This window comes from Dendrobates tinctorius, unplaced genomic scaffold, assembly GCF_039654945.1.
Source record: "Dendrobates tinctorius isolate UK_male_01 unplaced genomic scaffold, ASM3965494v1 ptg000069l, whole genome shotgun sequence".
NCBI lineage: Eukaryota > Metazoa > Chordata > Amphibia > Anura > Dendrobatidae > Dendrobates > Dendrobates tinctorius.
The window spans coordinates 22,698,892-22,712,995 of NW_027361737.1; the positions used below are offsets into that span (position 1 = coordinate 22,698,892).

Sequence of the window (14,104 nt, forward strand, 5' to 3'; positions counted from 1 at the left end):
GAGACTACCTTCGGAAAGAAGGAAGGGTCGAGACGAAGGACTATTGAGTCGTCTCTAACAAGCAAATAAGGCTCGCTTATCGATAGGGCTTGTAATTCGCTTACTCTACTGGCTGTGGTTATGGCTACTAAGAAAACTTTTGTATGCCATGTTTTGAGGAGAGCAAGAAGACAAAGGTTCGAAGGGTGGACCTGCGAGCCCTTGAAGCACCAAGTTCAGATCCCATGGAGGGACTATTGTCTGTTTTTTAGGATTCATTCTGATCGCCAAAGTCATGAATCTTTTGATCCAACGATGACCTGCTAGATCTTGGTCGAAAACGGAGCTGGGAGCTGAGACCTGGACCTTCAAGGTGCTAGGTCTAAGGCCGATCTCTAAACGCCTCTGCAAAAAATCCAAAATTTTTGACGTTTGGCCTGAGCGGATCTGGTAAGTTAGGTAAACAGAAAGATGAAAACTTTTTCCAAATTTTGTTGTAGATAGCATTAGTTACCGGCTTTCTGGATTTCTGTAGGGTAGCGATTACCGGATCTGACAACCCCTTGGATCTTAGTACCTGGGCCTCAGTAACCCTGCCGCAAGATTCCACTTCTGTGGGTTTGCGTGGCGAATTGGCCCCTGCGAGAGGAGATTGTCTTCTAATGGCAAGAGAATCGGTCCATCTACCTGCAGCTCGGTAATCAGGTTGAACCAGCTTCTCTTTGGCCAGAACGGGGCTACCAAAATAGTCGGGGTCCGGTGTTCTCGTACCTTTCTCCGGACTTTCGCCAGGATTGGTATTGGTGGGAAGGCATAGGCCAGGTGAAAGTCCCAATCCTGGGCCAGGGCATCCACTCCCCTGAAATTGTCTCTGGGGTTTAGGGAAAAAAAGGCTTCGACCTGTGCGTTTTGGTGAGAGGAGGTAGATTTCCGGTAGGCCCCACCTGTCTACTAGCAATTTGAAGCTCCTGCTGTTTAGGCTCCATTCTCCAGGATGGATGTCCTGGCGACTTAAGAAGTCTGCTTGTATGTTGGAGGTGCCCTTTAGATGAACCGCTGTCAGGGACAACAGGTGTTTTTCAGCCCAACAGAATATTCGAGAGGAGATTCCTTTCAGGTTGCCGAATTTTGTACTGCCCTGGTGCTTGATGTGAGCCACTGCGGTCATGTTGTCTGAATATATTCGGATGTGATGTCCCGAAATCTGATGACCAGCCGCCAGGAGGGCTTCTTCCAGAGCTTTCAGTTCCCTGAAATTGGACGATTTCCCGCTCATGGTCTGATCCCAGAGTCCTTGAAACGGAGTGTGATTTACCATCGCCCCCCAGCCCCTTCTGCTGGCATCTGACGTGACTGTAGTCAGCGGAATCTGGTTCCAACTCACACCTCTGTGGAGGTTTCTGGTGTTCATCCACCATGCTAGGGAGGCTCTTACTCGACCCGGCGTGTGCACTTTCTTGTTCAGCGTACCAGGATGACCGTTCCAGTTTTCCAAGATGTGAGTCTAGAGGGTTTTGGAGTGAGCTTGAGCCCAGGCTACTGACTGTATAGACACTGTCATAGAGCCTAAGACCGACATGCCTTCCCGGAGTGTAGGGGACCTTATGTCCCTGAATTTCTTGAATTTTGATATTAAGGTTAGACGGTGGTCGTCCGGAAGGAAGGACATTTGTTTTGCGGAGTCCAAAAGAACCCCCAGAAACTTCCTGGTCTTGGAAGGCTGCAGCTGAGATTTTTTCAAATTCAGGATCCATTCCAGAGACCTTAACGTATCAAGGGATTCGACACTTGAGTTTCCAGGGTTGCCTCGGTGGAAGCTACCATCAGCAGGTCATCCAGGTAAGGCACTATACAGACGCCCTGGCTCCTGATGAATGACACTGCTTCTGCCATTACCTTGAAGAAAACTCTTGGCGCCGAGGAGATGCCAAATGGAAGGACGTTGAACTGATAGTGCTCCACCTGACGACTCCCCTGTACCGCAAACCTCAGATATTTCCTGTGTCTCGGGTGGATTGGAATATGAAAATATGCGTCCTTTAAGTCTATGGTTGACATAAGGAAATGTGGCCCGATTAGGGGGATGTCTGACCTTACGGATTCCATCTTGAACTTTCGGTATTTTACATGCCGGTTCAGTCCCTTTAAAATTTAAGATAATACGGGCCTCGCCTGATGGTTTGGTTACCAGAAAAAACCGAGAGTAATGGCCCTGACCCCATTCTGATTCTGGGACCGGGGAGATTGCGTTTGACCCCATGAGGCTTCTGAGACCTAACCGCAGTGTTGTCTGGTCTTTTGGGGTCGGGAGGCAAGTGACTTTTAGACCCTGTGGAGGGGAGGAGATAAACTATCAATAGGCCCTCCCTGATGACGTTGAGGACCCAGTGAGAACTGGAGATGTTTTCCCACTGACGTACGTATTTTGAGAGTCTCCCCCCCCCACCGGGTCAAAGTCATTGCTTGTCTGGTTGGGCCTGCTGCTGCTGTAGGATGAGAATATTTTTTCCCCTACCCTTCGGGTAGCTCCATCTCCCTGTTTTGCCTTTGCCTCTTGCTTGGGAGGTCTGCGCTTGAGGGGCACGAAAGGGCCGCTTTTTGAAAGGTTTTTGTTCTGGAAGCGCTTTCTTTTTGTCGGTGGCTTTCTCCAGAATCTCGTCTAGGGCAGGCCCGAAGACATTCCCCTTTGAAGGGTATGGCACACAACTTAGCTTTGGAGGTGATGTCACCGCTCCACATCTTGAGCCAGAGAGCTCTCCTGGCTGCGTTGGATTGTACCAGGGACCTAGCGTCTACCCTAACGGATTCCATAGAAGCGTCCGCTAAAAACACTGTAGCTTTATGCAGGATGGGTAGGGAGTCTAATAACTCACCCCTGGAGGTACCATGTGATATGTGGGATTCTAGTTCCTCAAGCCAGCAAAACAAAGCTCTAGCTACGAAGGTGGAGGCGATGTTCGCCTTTAACGTTGACGCAGATGTCTCCCAAGATTTCTTTAGGAGATTTTCTATTTTTCTGTCCATCGGGTCCTTCAGTTGAGAAGAATCCTCGAATGGGAGCGCAGTTCTCTTTGCGACTCTCGCCACCTGAACGTCAACTTTGGGGATGTCCCATTCCGCAGAAACGCCTTCCAGGGGAAATCTATGTTTCATCTCTGAGGGAGTGCTAAGGCGTTTTTCCAGCAGTTCCCACTCCTGCGAAATCATGTCCAATATGTTGGCATGTACTGGAAACCCTATGCGTTTTTTCAGTTTTAAGCCCACCAAACATTTGGTCCTGAATGGACTGCGGTTCTGGCTCCTCTTCTAACCCCGTGGTGATGCGTACTGCTGATACCAGCTCCTCCAGATAGTCAGGGGAGAAGAGGTATTTTCTAATCTCGGCAGCCCTGGATGATACTGGTTCCTCCCATCTCCCAGAGGACGATGTATGAGACAGGTCGGACTCAGAGTCAGAGTCTTCAACTTGTATTTTCCTTTTCTTTGCTGGAGAACGGGATTGTGGTGGTGGAGGCTGTGTAAAAGCCGCTAGGGAAGACTGCACCTCTTGTTTGAACAGGGAGCGAATCTCGTCTAAGAGGGACGGCTGCTCTGCTCTAATTTGTCGGTGCAGGACCGGCAAAGATTTTTATCCCATAATAAGGGCATTTGGGCACTTTTTCCTAGTTGCGGCTTTGAGGGTAGGCGTTTCTCCCTAAAACGAGAGGGCGGTCAGAAAAAAGGGAGCCCCCAAAATGAGATCACCACCCCACGGACCCCTTCCCTGCAACACTCACTGTAGCAGGGGCAGCGCTGGGCTCTTCAGACGCAGGGCACGAAGAGCCATCCGTGTTGAGGCATTTGTCTTACCTCTATGCAGGCTTCAGCAGGGCTTTTATGCTCCTCAGAGCCAGCGCCTGCCCTACAGCGATCAGTGCTTCCCCTTCCCCCTCCTGGGTCCACGTGCCGGCGTTTAGAAGCGGGCACCGCGCGTCGCATGGGGGCCGCCATTCCGGAAGTCAGCGTCCTCCCAGGAGCGCCAATACCGGAAGTAACGCGTGAGATCCACTGCCGTCACTTCCGGGATGCCCAGATGCCGCGCACTGGAGGGGGATAGATCGGGGGAGCTGCGGGAGGCCCCCGGTCAGGGATCCCTGGCCTGCTTTGCCCTCACGGGGGCGCGAGAAGGCCAGCGAGAGGTCCCGACGTCACCCGAGGGAACGACGGGAGCAGCAAAGAGGAGGATGCGGGACGCGACCACCAGCTGCCCGGCATCTTGACTCAGGTAACCCTGCCCCTTTACTGCAGTTGCCGGCCACCACAGTATATATCCATGGGGAACAGGAAAGACACTGACAGGTGGGAGGGCCTTTTAACCTCTCTGTGTTTCCTATCCCCCATCAGGGCAAAGAGGCAACCTCCGTATACCGTCGTGGAAGGTGACTAGAGAAAAAGCAGCTAAGAAAAACGAGTGGCCATCATTACTTTAAGAAATGAAGGTCAGTCAGTCCGAAAAATTGGGAAAACTTTGAAAGTGTCCCCAAGTGCAGTGGCAAAAACCATCAAGCACTACAAAGAAACTGGCTCACATAAGGACCACCCCAGGAAAGGAAGACTAAGAGTCACCTCTGCTGCAGAGGATAAGTTCATACGAGTCACCAGCCTCAGAAATCGCAGGTTAACAGCAGCTCAGATTAGAGACCAGGTCAATGCCACACAGAGTTCTAGCAGCAGACACATCTCTACAACAACTGTTAAGAGGAGACTTTGTGCAGCAGGCTTTCATGGTAAAATAGCTGCTAGGAAACCACGGCTAAGGACAGGCAACAAGCAGAAGAGACTTGTTTGGGCTAAAGAACACAAGGATTGGAAATTAGACCAGTGGAAATCTGTGCTTTGGTCTGATGAGTCCAAATTTGAGATCTTTGGTTCCAATCATCGTGTCTTTGGGCCAGGGATGTGGAGTCGGTATGCCAAACCTGCGACTCCGACTCCTCAATTTCCCTTACACAGACTCCAACTCCCACATATATTGCTTATATTTAAGTGAAAAATGTATTGTAGTACAATGTGAACATCAGACTTTTTTATGATACAATAATCAAGATATTTAGATAGAACATATTTAATTTGTACCCTTTTCTGCAGAGGAGGAGCTTCACTGGTGCTGGAGTGCAGCACTGACTTATCTCAGCTAAGACAAAGCCTAGATCCTCAGGCTACATTGACACCATGGGCGTGGCCAGGATCAAACCAGGGGGGGGGGGCAGAACCTCATACTGTTCCGCAGAACCGCATACTGCCCACCTCAGCTGCTGCAGAACCTCACACTGCACAACCCTACACTTGAAAATAAAGCCTGCACCTTAAGAAGATGTGATGAATGCAGTCTATTTATTCCAACTATCAATTGATGTTGATGTGTTACTGAAGAAGAGCAATGCCAGTCGTGGGCGTCCTTTTGGGCAGCTATGAGGTGTACCTGACTGGTGCTATAAAAAAAAAAAAAAAAAAAAAAAAAAAAAAAAAAAAAAAGAGGAGTGTTAGTCTGTGTGCTACCCGGCTTTCATTCTTTTTGGCACAGATAAGACATGGATAGACAAATATGGATAAATGGATAGATAGCAAAAGCAGATTAGAAATCTGCTCTATTGAAAACATTATCTATGAGCTCAAAAATCTTTCCGGTGATGTGGTTTTTTAAAAAGCTGATCTGCTTTTGCAGCTGAAAAACGTTAGCCTTAGATCAGGAATAGAACAGCCATTTATAGGACACTAGCAGTAGCTGAAGAGCCCGGCGCAGCCCAGGCATAGTAACTAACTACGGTTAATTATAACAAATTATAATGAATGAAAATATATATATATATATATATATATATATATATGTATGTGCAGAGCCCCGCCCACTCCGCATAGCCACATTCCCTATAATAACCCACATTATCCCTTCAGCCAGAGCCACCGGACTACTACCTCTGTTATCCCACATCATCCCGTCAAAGCCACTGGACTACTACCCCCAATATCCCACATCATCCAGTCAGCCAGAGCCACCGGACTACTACCCCTAATATCCCACATCATCCCGTCAGCCAGAGCCACCGGACAACTACCCATAATATCCCACATCATCCCGTCAGCCTGGGGTCAGAACCAGAGTGCTGAGTGGAACGGTCATAACTTCCATACCGGGGATCCCTTTAAGAGAGGCCTGGCATCAGAACCAGAGCGCTCAGTGGATTTGCCCTGACTTCCATACCAATGATCCCTTTAACAGAAGCCTGGGGTGAGAATCAGAGCACTGAGGGATTTACCCTAACTTCCATACCGGAGATCCCTTTAAGAGAGGCCTTGGGTCAGAACCAGAGCTCTGACTGGATTTGTCCTAACTTCCATACTGGGGATCCCTTTAAGAGAGCCTGAGATCAGAACCATAGCGCTGAGTGGATTTGCCCTGACTTGCATACCAATGATCTCTTTAAAAGAGGCCTGGGGTCAGAATCAGAGCGCTGAGGGATTTGCCATGACTTCCATACAGGAGATCCCTTTAAGAGAGCCTGGGGTCAGTACCAGAGCATTTGAAGGCAATTGCCTTGACTTCCATACCGGAGATCCCTTTAAGAAGGGCCTGGGTTCAGTACCAAAGCGCAGTGTGGATTTGCCCTAACTTCCATACCAATGATCCCTTTAAGAGACCCTGGGATCAGAACCACAGAGCTGAGTGGAACGGTCCTGACTTCCATTACGGGGATCCCTTTAAGAGAGGCCTGGGGTCAGAACCAGAGCGCTTAGTGGAATTGCGCTAACTTCCATACCAATGATCCCTTTAAGAGAGGCCTGGGGTCAGAACCAGAGCGCTGAGGGATTTGCTCTGACTTCCATACCAATGATCCCTTTAAGCGGGAAGATGTGCCTATGGGGTGGAGTATGTGTGATGGGTATATGGGAACGGGAGAAGGATTCATCTCTGACATGTGCTCACTGCTCCTTTCAGGGGGGCAGACAATGGCTTGAGCTTATGTTCCCGGGGATGCTAGATTTCTCCCACCATGTCAGTGTTTGCTGAAGTGTTGCCAAGTGGGAAAACTTGCTCATAGTGACCAATCACAGCTCACCTTCTTTTAACCAGCTCTGGTGAAATGAGAGATGCTTAGTGATTGGTTGGAAGGAAAACCGTTGCTCATAGCAACCAATCACAGCTCAGCTTCTTTTCAACAGCTCTGGTGAAATGAAAGATGCTTCGTGATTGGTTGATGATACACACATACTGTACATACATTCAGTTTTATATATAGAGATTTCATAACTTTCCCAAATTCCTCTGAAAAAATATTCAGCACATTCTGCAATTGAACTACTGTACCCAATTTATTATATATTTTAGGAGTCGGTCCATTTTATACCGACTCCACGACTCCGACTCCACAGCCCTGCTTTGTGCGACGCAGAAAAGGTGAACGGATGGACTCTACATGCCTGGTTCCCACCGTGAAGCATGGAGGAGGAGGTGTGATGGTGTGGGGGTGCTTTGCTGGCGACACTGTTGGGGATTTATTCAAAATTGAAGGCATACTGAACCAGCATGGCTACCACAGCATCTTGCAGCGGCATGCTATTCCATCCGGTTTGCGTTTAGTTGGACCATCATTTATTTTTCAACAGGACAATGACCCCAAACACACCTCCAGGCTGTGTAAGGGCTATTCGTCCAAAAACGAGAGTCATGGGGTGCTACGCGAGATGACCTGGCCTCCAAAGTCACCAGACCTGAACCCAATCGAGATGGTTTGGGGTGAGCTGGACCACAGAGTGAAGGCAAAAGGGCCAACAAGTGCTAAGCATCTCTGGGAACTCCTTCAAGACAGTTGGAAGACCATTTCTGGTGACTACCTCTTGAAGCCCATCAAGAGAATGCCAAGAGTGTGCAAAGCAGTAATCAAAGCAAAAGGTGGTTACTTTGAAGAACCTAGAATATAAGACACATTTTTAGTTGGTTCACACTTTTTTGTTAATTATATAATTCCACATGTGTTAATTCAGTTTTGATGCCTTCAGAGTGAATCTACAATTTTCATAGTCATGAAAATAAAGAAAACTCTTTGAATGAGGTGTGTCCAAACTTTTGGTCTGTACTATATATATATATATATATATATATATATATATATATATATATATATATATATATACACACACACATACATATACACACACACACACACATACACAAATAGAAAAAGAAAATACAGTAATAAACAAGCAAAGATTATCTGAACATAAAAGTACCTTTCATTTTACTATATCTATATAAAAAAAAAAAAAAAAGGAAAATTGTGTCCGCGTACGACTACTGAAGGGGGATTTGTACACATACAGAGGTAAAAAGAGCAAAGCTTGTTAGCAGAGCTTATCCCGAGTCCATCTGCTTCCCATTGAATGCAAAGCTGGCCTGAGAATACCAGATGCTCATCGTCATTACATGCCGTCCAGCCCAGGATTACGTGGGAAGTCCTGACTGCGCCTTTCCTAACAGCCACACGTGCCAACAACTGCCATTCAACTAACATGGCAGACAATTACAGAGAGAGAACACCGCCAAATGAGAGCAATGAAAAACAAAGTCCTTCTAAATACATTCATATCTGTACTGGAAACAGAAAATCATTTTATGAGACTATTAAAGCACACATGGCATGGCTGCACAATTTGGTGTGGATTCTATACAGCACCTGAAGGAAACCCCATCCACACGTACTGCAAATGTATATATCATATATAGCGGAGATTGCAGTCTTACCAGAGATCAGTGAATGTTTAGCACTAGTATGCGCAGGCCGCCACGCTCCAGATCACTGGCCACTGAGTATAATACATTGTGAATTCTATGTGCACATGGTCAGTATTGGACTGTAGAAATTTCTGCATCTCTTGGCAGGAAAAAATATAGTGGCAGAGACACGGTTTGGACGAGTTTTTGCATACATTTTTCTAGCTTTCTGTGATGGAAAAAATGCTGGAAAACGGCTGAAAGAATTGACATGCTACAGTGCGCATATCAGAAACAAGCAGCATTTGCGTGACACTTCAGCAAATTCTCATTGACTTTGATGGCATCAGAATCGCCTTCAGGTTTTGTGACAAATCTGCAATAAAAAACGCATCAAAAAACGAGGCAAAAACTTAACGTGTGCACAGAGCCTTAGAGTACGTAGGCTGCCTTTGTTCTCGGCAGCACAGAATAATACGCTGCTGAGAATGAGGATCTTTTGAGTAAACAAAATGATAATTTCGCCCTACAAATGAGCGGCTTCCCTTGCTCGTTGAGTGATAGGCTGCCGATTTGAACTGCATAATTATCGTGAAACGAGTGTATTTAGATAATTAAGGAATGGAAATGCACCTTTACTGGGGATTTATAGAACAAACTCCTCCATGTCTGAACATACCCTAAGGATGTGCACACGGAATGCTTTGATGGGTCGCTTGCTCAAAAAAACGTTTGAAAGATTCTTCCTATTCATTTCTTTTGTAAAACTACTTTGCTGTTCAGGTTTAGTTTTTTTGTGCGTTTTTTTTCCCAGCTTAAGTTTTGAAAAACTACTTGGTGGGAGGAAAGAAAATCTATGTCATTTCTTTGAAGCATTTCCTGATGGAAAACACTAGAAAATGTGCTGAGTTTTTTTTTACCATCTCAAAAAATAAAAAAAAAACCTCTGTACACAAATACCCTAAACGTTTAACCACCAAGATAATATTGTTTAACCACCGTAATGGTTCCTACGGGTGTGGCGAGAGATATCAGGCAGCAGGGCGTTACTTGTAGACTGCTCAGCCTATACTCACACCCGTGTGCGGACTCCTTGGCTCTGAAGAACCTTCCTTTCTTCTGCCAAGTAAGAGCAGAGTCGGCTTAGATGGGTAACATCACACACACTGCACAGATATAACCCCTGAGGTTCACATGGCAGCCGAACAATGAAATTAACATTTACTATCAGTCTGCTCTGAGGGAATGAGGTGAAGCTAGAAAATCTACATTACATGCTTGCGGAATTCATCAATATAGTTTTCTAATGAAGGCAACATAATGGTAGGTCTGAAAACGAATGACTTAGCGCCTCTGTCACAAAACCGTCCCAATCTCTGGAATTCAGCACAAAAGGACATTTGGAGCAGCAATATACTACAGTGTATAATTAACCTTTTAGCGAACGAAAAAATTAAGAAGAGCATGACACGTGGCTCAAAATTTTTAGAGTAGAAAACGTACCCCTACTTCGACAGGGAGAACAGTGCCATCCAGAAGTAAAATGGAGGAGCATGAAGCCTGATTTGTGGCCTTGGCAGGTGAAGAGAAGGTCATGCTGAGGGTCTGTCCTGGCTCAAGTGTACTTATTCCAGTGGTCCTTTGGGTACCTAGACGGGCCCCTAGGGTCTGCAGCACACGATAAGTGCCTTCTATTTCTCCCATTGTGGTCCGTTTCTGAAACAAGTAAAAAAACAATAATATTCACATTAAAATTAACTCAATAAAAGTCTATTAGTGTCTTTTTGAAGGACTAACGGTATGTGAACACAACATTTTTTCAGGTAGGTGCACGCCAAAACCCAGCAGAAAAAGCACTCAGATAATGCGGAAACGGATGAACATAAGCACTGGTATGTAGAAATGACTTGCAGTGCATATGTTGCAGTTTTGGAGAGTCTCAACTGATTTAGGCTATGTGCCCACGTAGTTTTTAGGTGCTGCGGATTTCTCCCTGCGAATTTTGTAAAATCCGCAAGTAAATCCTACCTGCGGATTAGCACTGCGGTTTCTCACCTCACAATGGTGAAGGTAGGAAACCGCAGCGGAATCCGCTCAAAGAATTGACATGCTGCAGATTGTAACCTGCAGCAAATCCGCGCGGAAAAATCTGCAGCATATGCACAGCGTTTTTTTATTTCCATAGGAAATAAAGGTACTGTACAACGCAGCAGAATCTGCTGCGGACCCGCAGGGCCAAATCCGCAGCGTGTGCACATACCCTTAGGGTTCAAAAGATGCCAAGTGGGTAAAATAATTGAGCTGACCATTCATCAGACATTTTCCGCTCTGAAGATGCTCAACAGAAGTCAATGGTAACTCTCAAAAGCCAACTGGACGATGCCTGAGCGTCTTTTTGTGCATTTTCCCAAAAGATGAATTGAAATCTAGCTAGCAGTTTCTCCCTTGTTCAATAAAACAAACAAAAAAAAAAAACAAAAACCACTAACCGGAAAGCCCCAGTACAAAAACGATGAAAAACCGCTTAAAAAAACCCAAAACCTTACATGTCAAAAACGACAAAAAAGTGCCAGGAAACTACCCACAGTCCAGGCAGCTATCCTGTTTATCCAGTCACCAAATGACACGAATACAATAATAACAGGACGCATTGATCCAAGGTCTTTACTACTTCTAGACCCCGAGACCAGACTAGTCCAGCACTGGCCACAGAGGACTTCGTCCAGCACTGCTAGAGGTGATGACAAGTAGCCGGGCTCTGATTCATGCTGCTCGTGGTTTGGGCAACATCAATCAGGTGTCGGGTCAATTTAAGGAAAATAAATAGTTTTCTGCAATCTGCCAGCCTTTATGATATTGGTCTATTCATCACTAGACAATCTGTCTATGGTCTACACTGCCTGACTCCAGCATTGAGTGGTGATAGAGAGCTCTTCATCAGGAGAAGCAGTGCCCCTGTCATTGATTGATTGACATATGAAAGCATAAGAAGAAAGGTGTCAATCAGTGGAGCGTAGGTGGGGAATACCGATGAACTCCAAGGTGCCCCACTCCACTGCTTGTGAAGAAACAGACTTTATGAAGACTTCGGAGGCCGCTGATGAGCTGCAGCGCTTGTGTGACATAACCAATGTCACAGGATCACCGGGGAACATAGCGCTTGGAGCAGAGGAGCAGCACAATTCTGAGAAGTATTTTTTTTCTAACTTTACGCTGCACATTGGGGACATTGAAAAGGTGTTGTTGAGTAGTGGACAAGCATTTTAACAGAAATGAATGGAAAATATTTTTTTTGCAGACCATTATGTTACATTCCTGGATAGAAATACTGAAAAAGAAACCGTTTGCCATGTATGAAGAATACAATGCAAACATAATAAACTTACTGTATCACTTACACACTGATGGTCTGGAAACAAGAATTCCAGTCTTACAAGTGGCAAAACCAGTTCAACCAAGACAACCTGTTACTATCCAAACAAGACAAGTGAAAAATAGAGGGAGACAAAAAGGAGAGAAACCTGTGGATAATGTTACACTAAAGCTCTGCTCACAACAGAGTCCGATCCGTTGTACGATGGAGCCCAATAATGTTTATTGTTGGCGTCAAATCTGGCCTGAGGCCCCAACACTATTACTGTCAAAACAGCGATAACCTGAGTACAGGATGAAACATCAACGTTTGACCCCCAGAAAACTTCATGAAAACTTTTTCACTACCAGGAATTTTTTTTTGGGTGTTTTTGTTTTTCCTTCCTCTTCTTCCAAAAGCCATAACATTTTTTTTTTTTTTTTTTTTTTTTTTTTTTAAGACATAGCCATATAAAGGACTTTTTTTGTTATGCTGGTTGTAGTTTTGAAAGACATTATTCATTTTACCATATAATGTACTAAAAAACGGGAGAAAAAAAAAATTACTGGTGGGGGTGAAATGGTGAACACTATGCAATTCTACCATTACTTTTACTGGGTTTTGTTTTCACAATGTTCATTGTATGGAAAAAAAAAAGAAAAAAAAAAAAAAGACAAAAAACAGATTCTCGAGGTCAGGATGAGCACAACAAAGCCAAAATTGTACGTTTTATTTATCGTAAATGGTTTTAAAAAAAAGTTTGTGTGTGTGTGTGTGTGTATATATATATATATACACACATGGTTACTGTTACCATTTTGCAAGGTTTTTACTTTTCCATCAATAGAGCAGTGGGAGGACTTGTTTTTTCCATTTCGAGCTGATGTATTTAATCATGCAATCTTGAGGTCCAGAAGACAATTTCATTTTTTTTAGGGAGGTTTGGTTATTGAAATGCCATAACTGTGATGTCTTGATTTTTTTTCTCATTGTGGCGTGTACTCATTGGGTTCATTAATTTTATATTTGGTTACACAGGACTTTTACAGAAATAACATAACCAAATGTTTATTTTTCCATTTTTATCTTATTTTTAATGGGACAATAAGGGGATGATTCAAAGCTTGAATTTTTTTTTCATATTTAAAACATTTTTGTATTTTTTTTATTTTTACTTTAAATTTTAATCACCTTAGGACTAGAAATCTATCTCTTTTGAAGCTCAGCTTACAGCTGAACTTCAGGATGACCAAGATGGCAGTAATGGGGACCTTTAGCAGGTCTTCACCTGCCATAGCAACCCATGGGTACCCCACAAAATGGGACGCCGATTGCAGACACCGGCATGTAAATGGTTAACAGTTCGCACACAAGCCAGCCTCCTGTCCAGATTTCACCGTATCCCAGAATTCCAAGCAGAGGAAGTTCACCAACCGCCATATTGGGACACCCAAGTGATGGGTGTCTCAATATGGAAACTGCAGCTGGTACCAACCTATTGCACAGTACCATCAGCGGAACACTGTCGCACCACACTCAAGCAGCCTCTTGCTTGGTACCACCAGTGGAACACCATTGCACCATTTTGAATCATTCGGCTGATCCCGGCAGCAGATACACGACGTGTCTACAGGCAGAGGATGCCGGTCACATTAAAGGGGTTTTCCCACGAACGAAAGTTCATTTTAAAAATTGTCTGTGTCTGACCGTGTATTTTTTTTTTTTTTTGGGAGAGAGGTTTAAGCCAGTTTTTGGATAAACTAAGGCCTCTTTCACACTTCAGTCTTTTGATGTCAGTTCCAATCCGCCAAAGTGTGAAAAAACGAATCCGTTGCAGATTTGCAAAAAACTGATGCACCGGATCCGTTTTTTTGACGGATCCGTCGCAGCAGTCAATTAATGAAATTTAAAGGAACAGAACAAGAGAGATAGAGATATTTTTTTTTCTGTGCCAGAATGGCTTTTGGGGGTTAAATGAAATGAATGGAAATTCTTCCAGGCATGCTCCGTTTAAAAAAATGGAT

At 44.9% G+C, this 14,104-nt stretch overlaps 1 protein-coding gene across 1 annotated transcript in view; it reads right to left on the reverse strand.

Annotated features, from left to right (window-relative positions):
• FARP2 (FERM, ARH/RhoGEF and pleckstrin domain protein 2) overlaps positions 1–14,104 on the reverse strand; it is a 159,100-nt gene that overhangs the window by 130,754 nt on the left and 14,242 nt on the right. The window contains exon 2 of the mRNA XM_073581193.1: positions 10,232–10,444. Within this exon, the coding sequence (XP_073437294.1) occupies positions 10,232–10,432 (201 nt within the window). The 5' untranslated portion in view covers positions 10,433–10,444. The remainder of the gene's footprint in view (positions 1–10,231; positions 10,445–14,104) is intronic.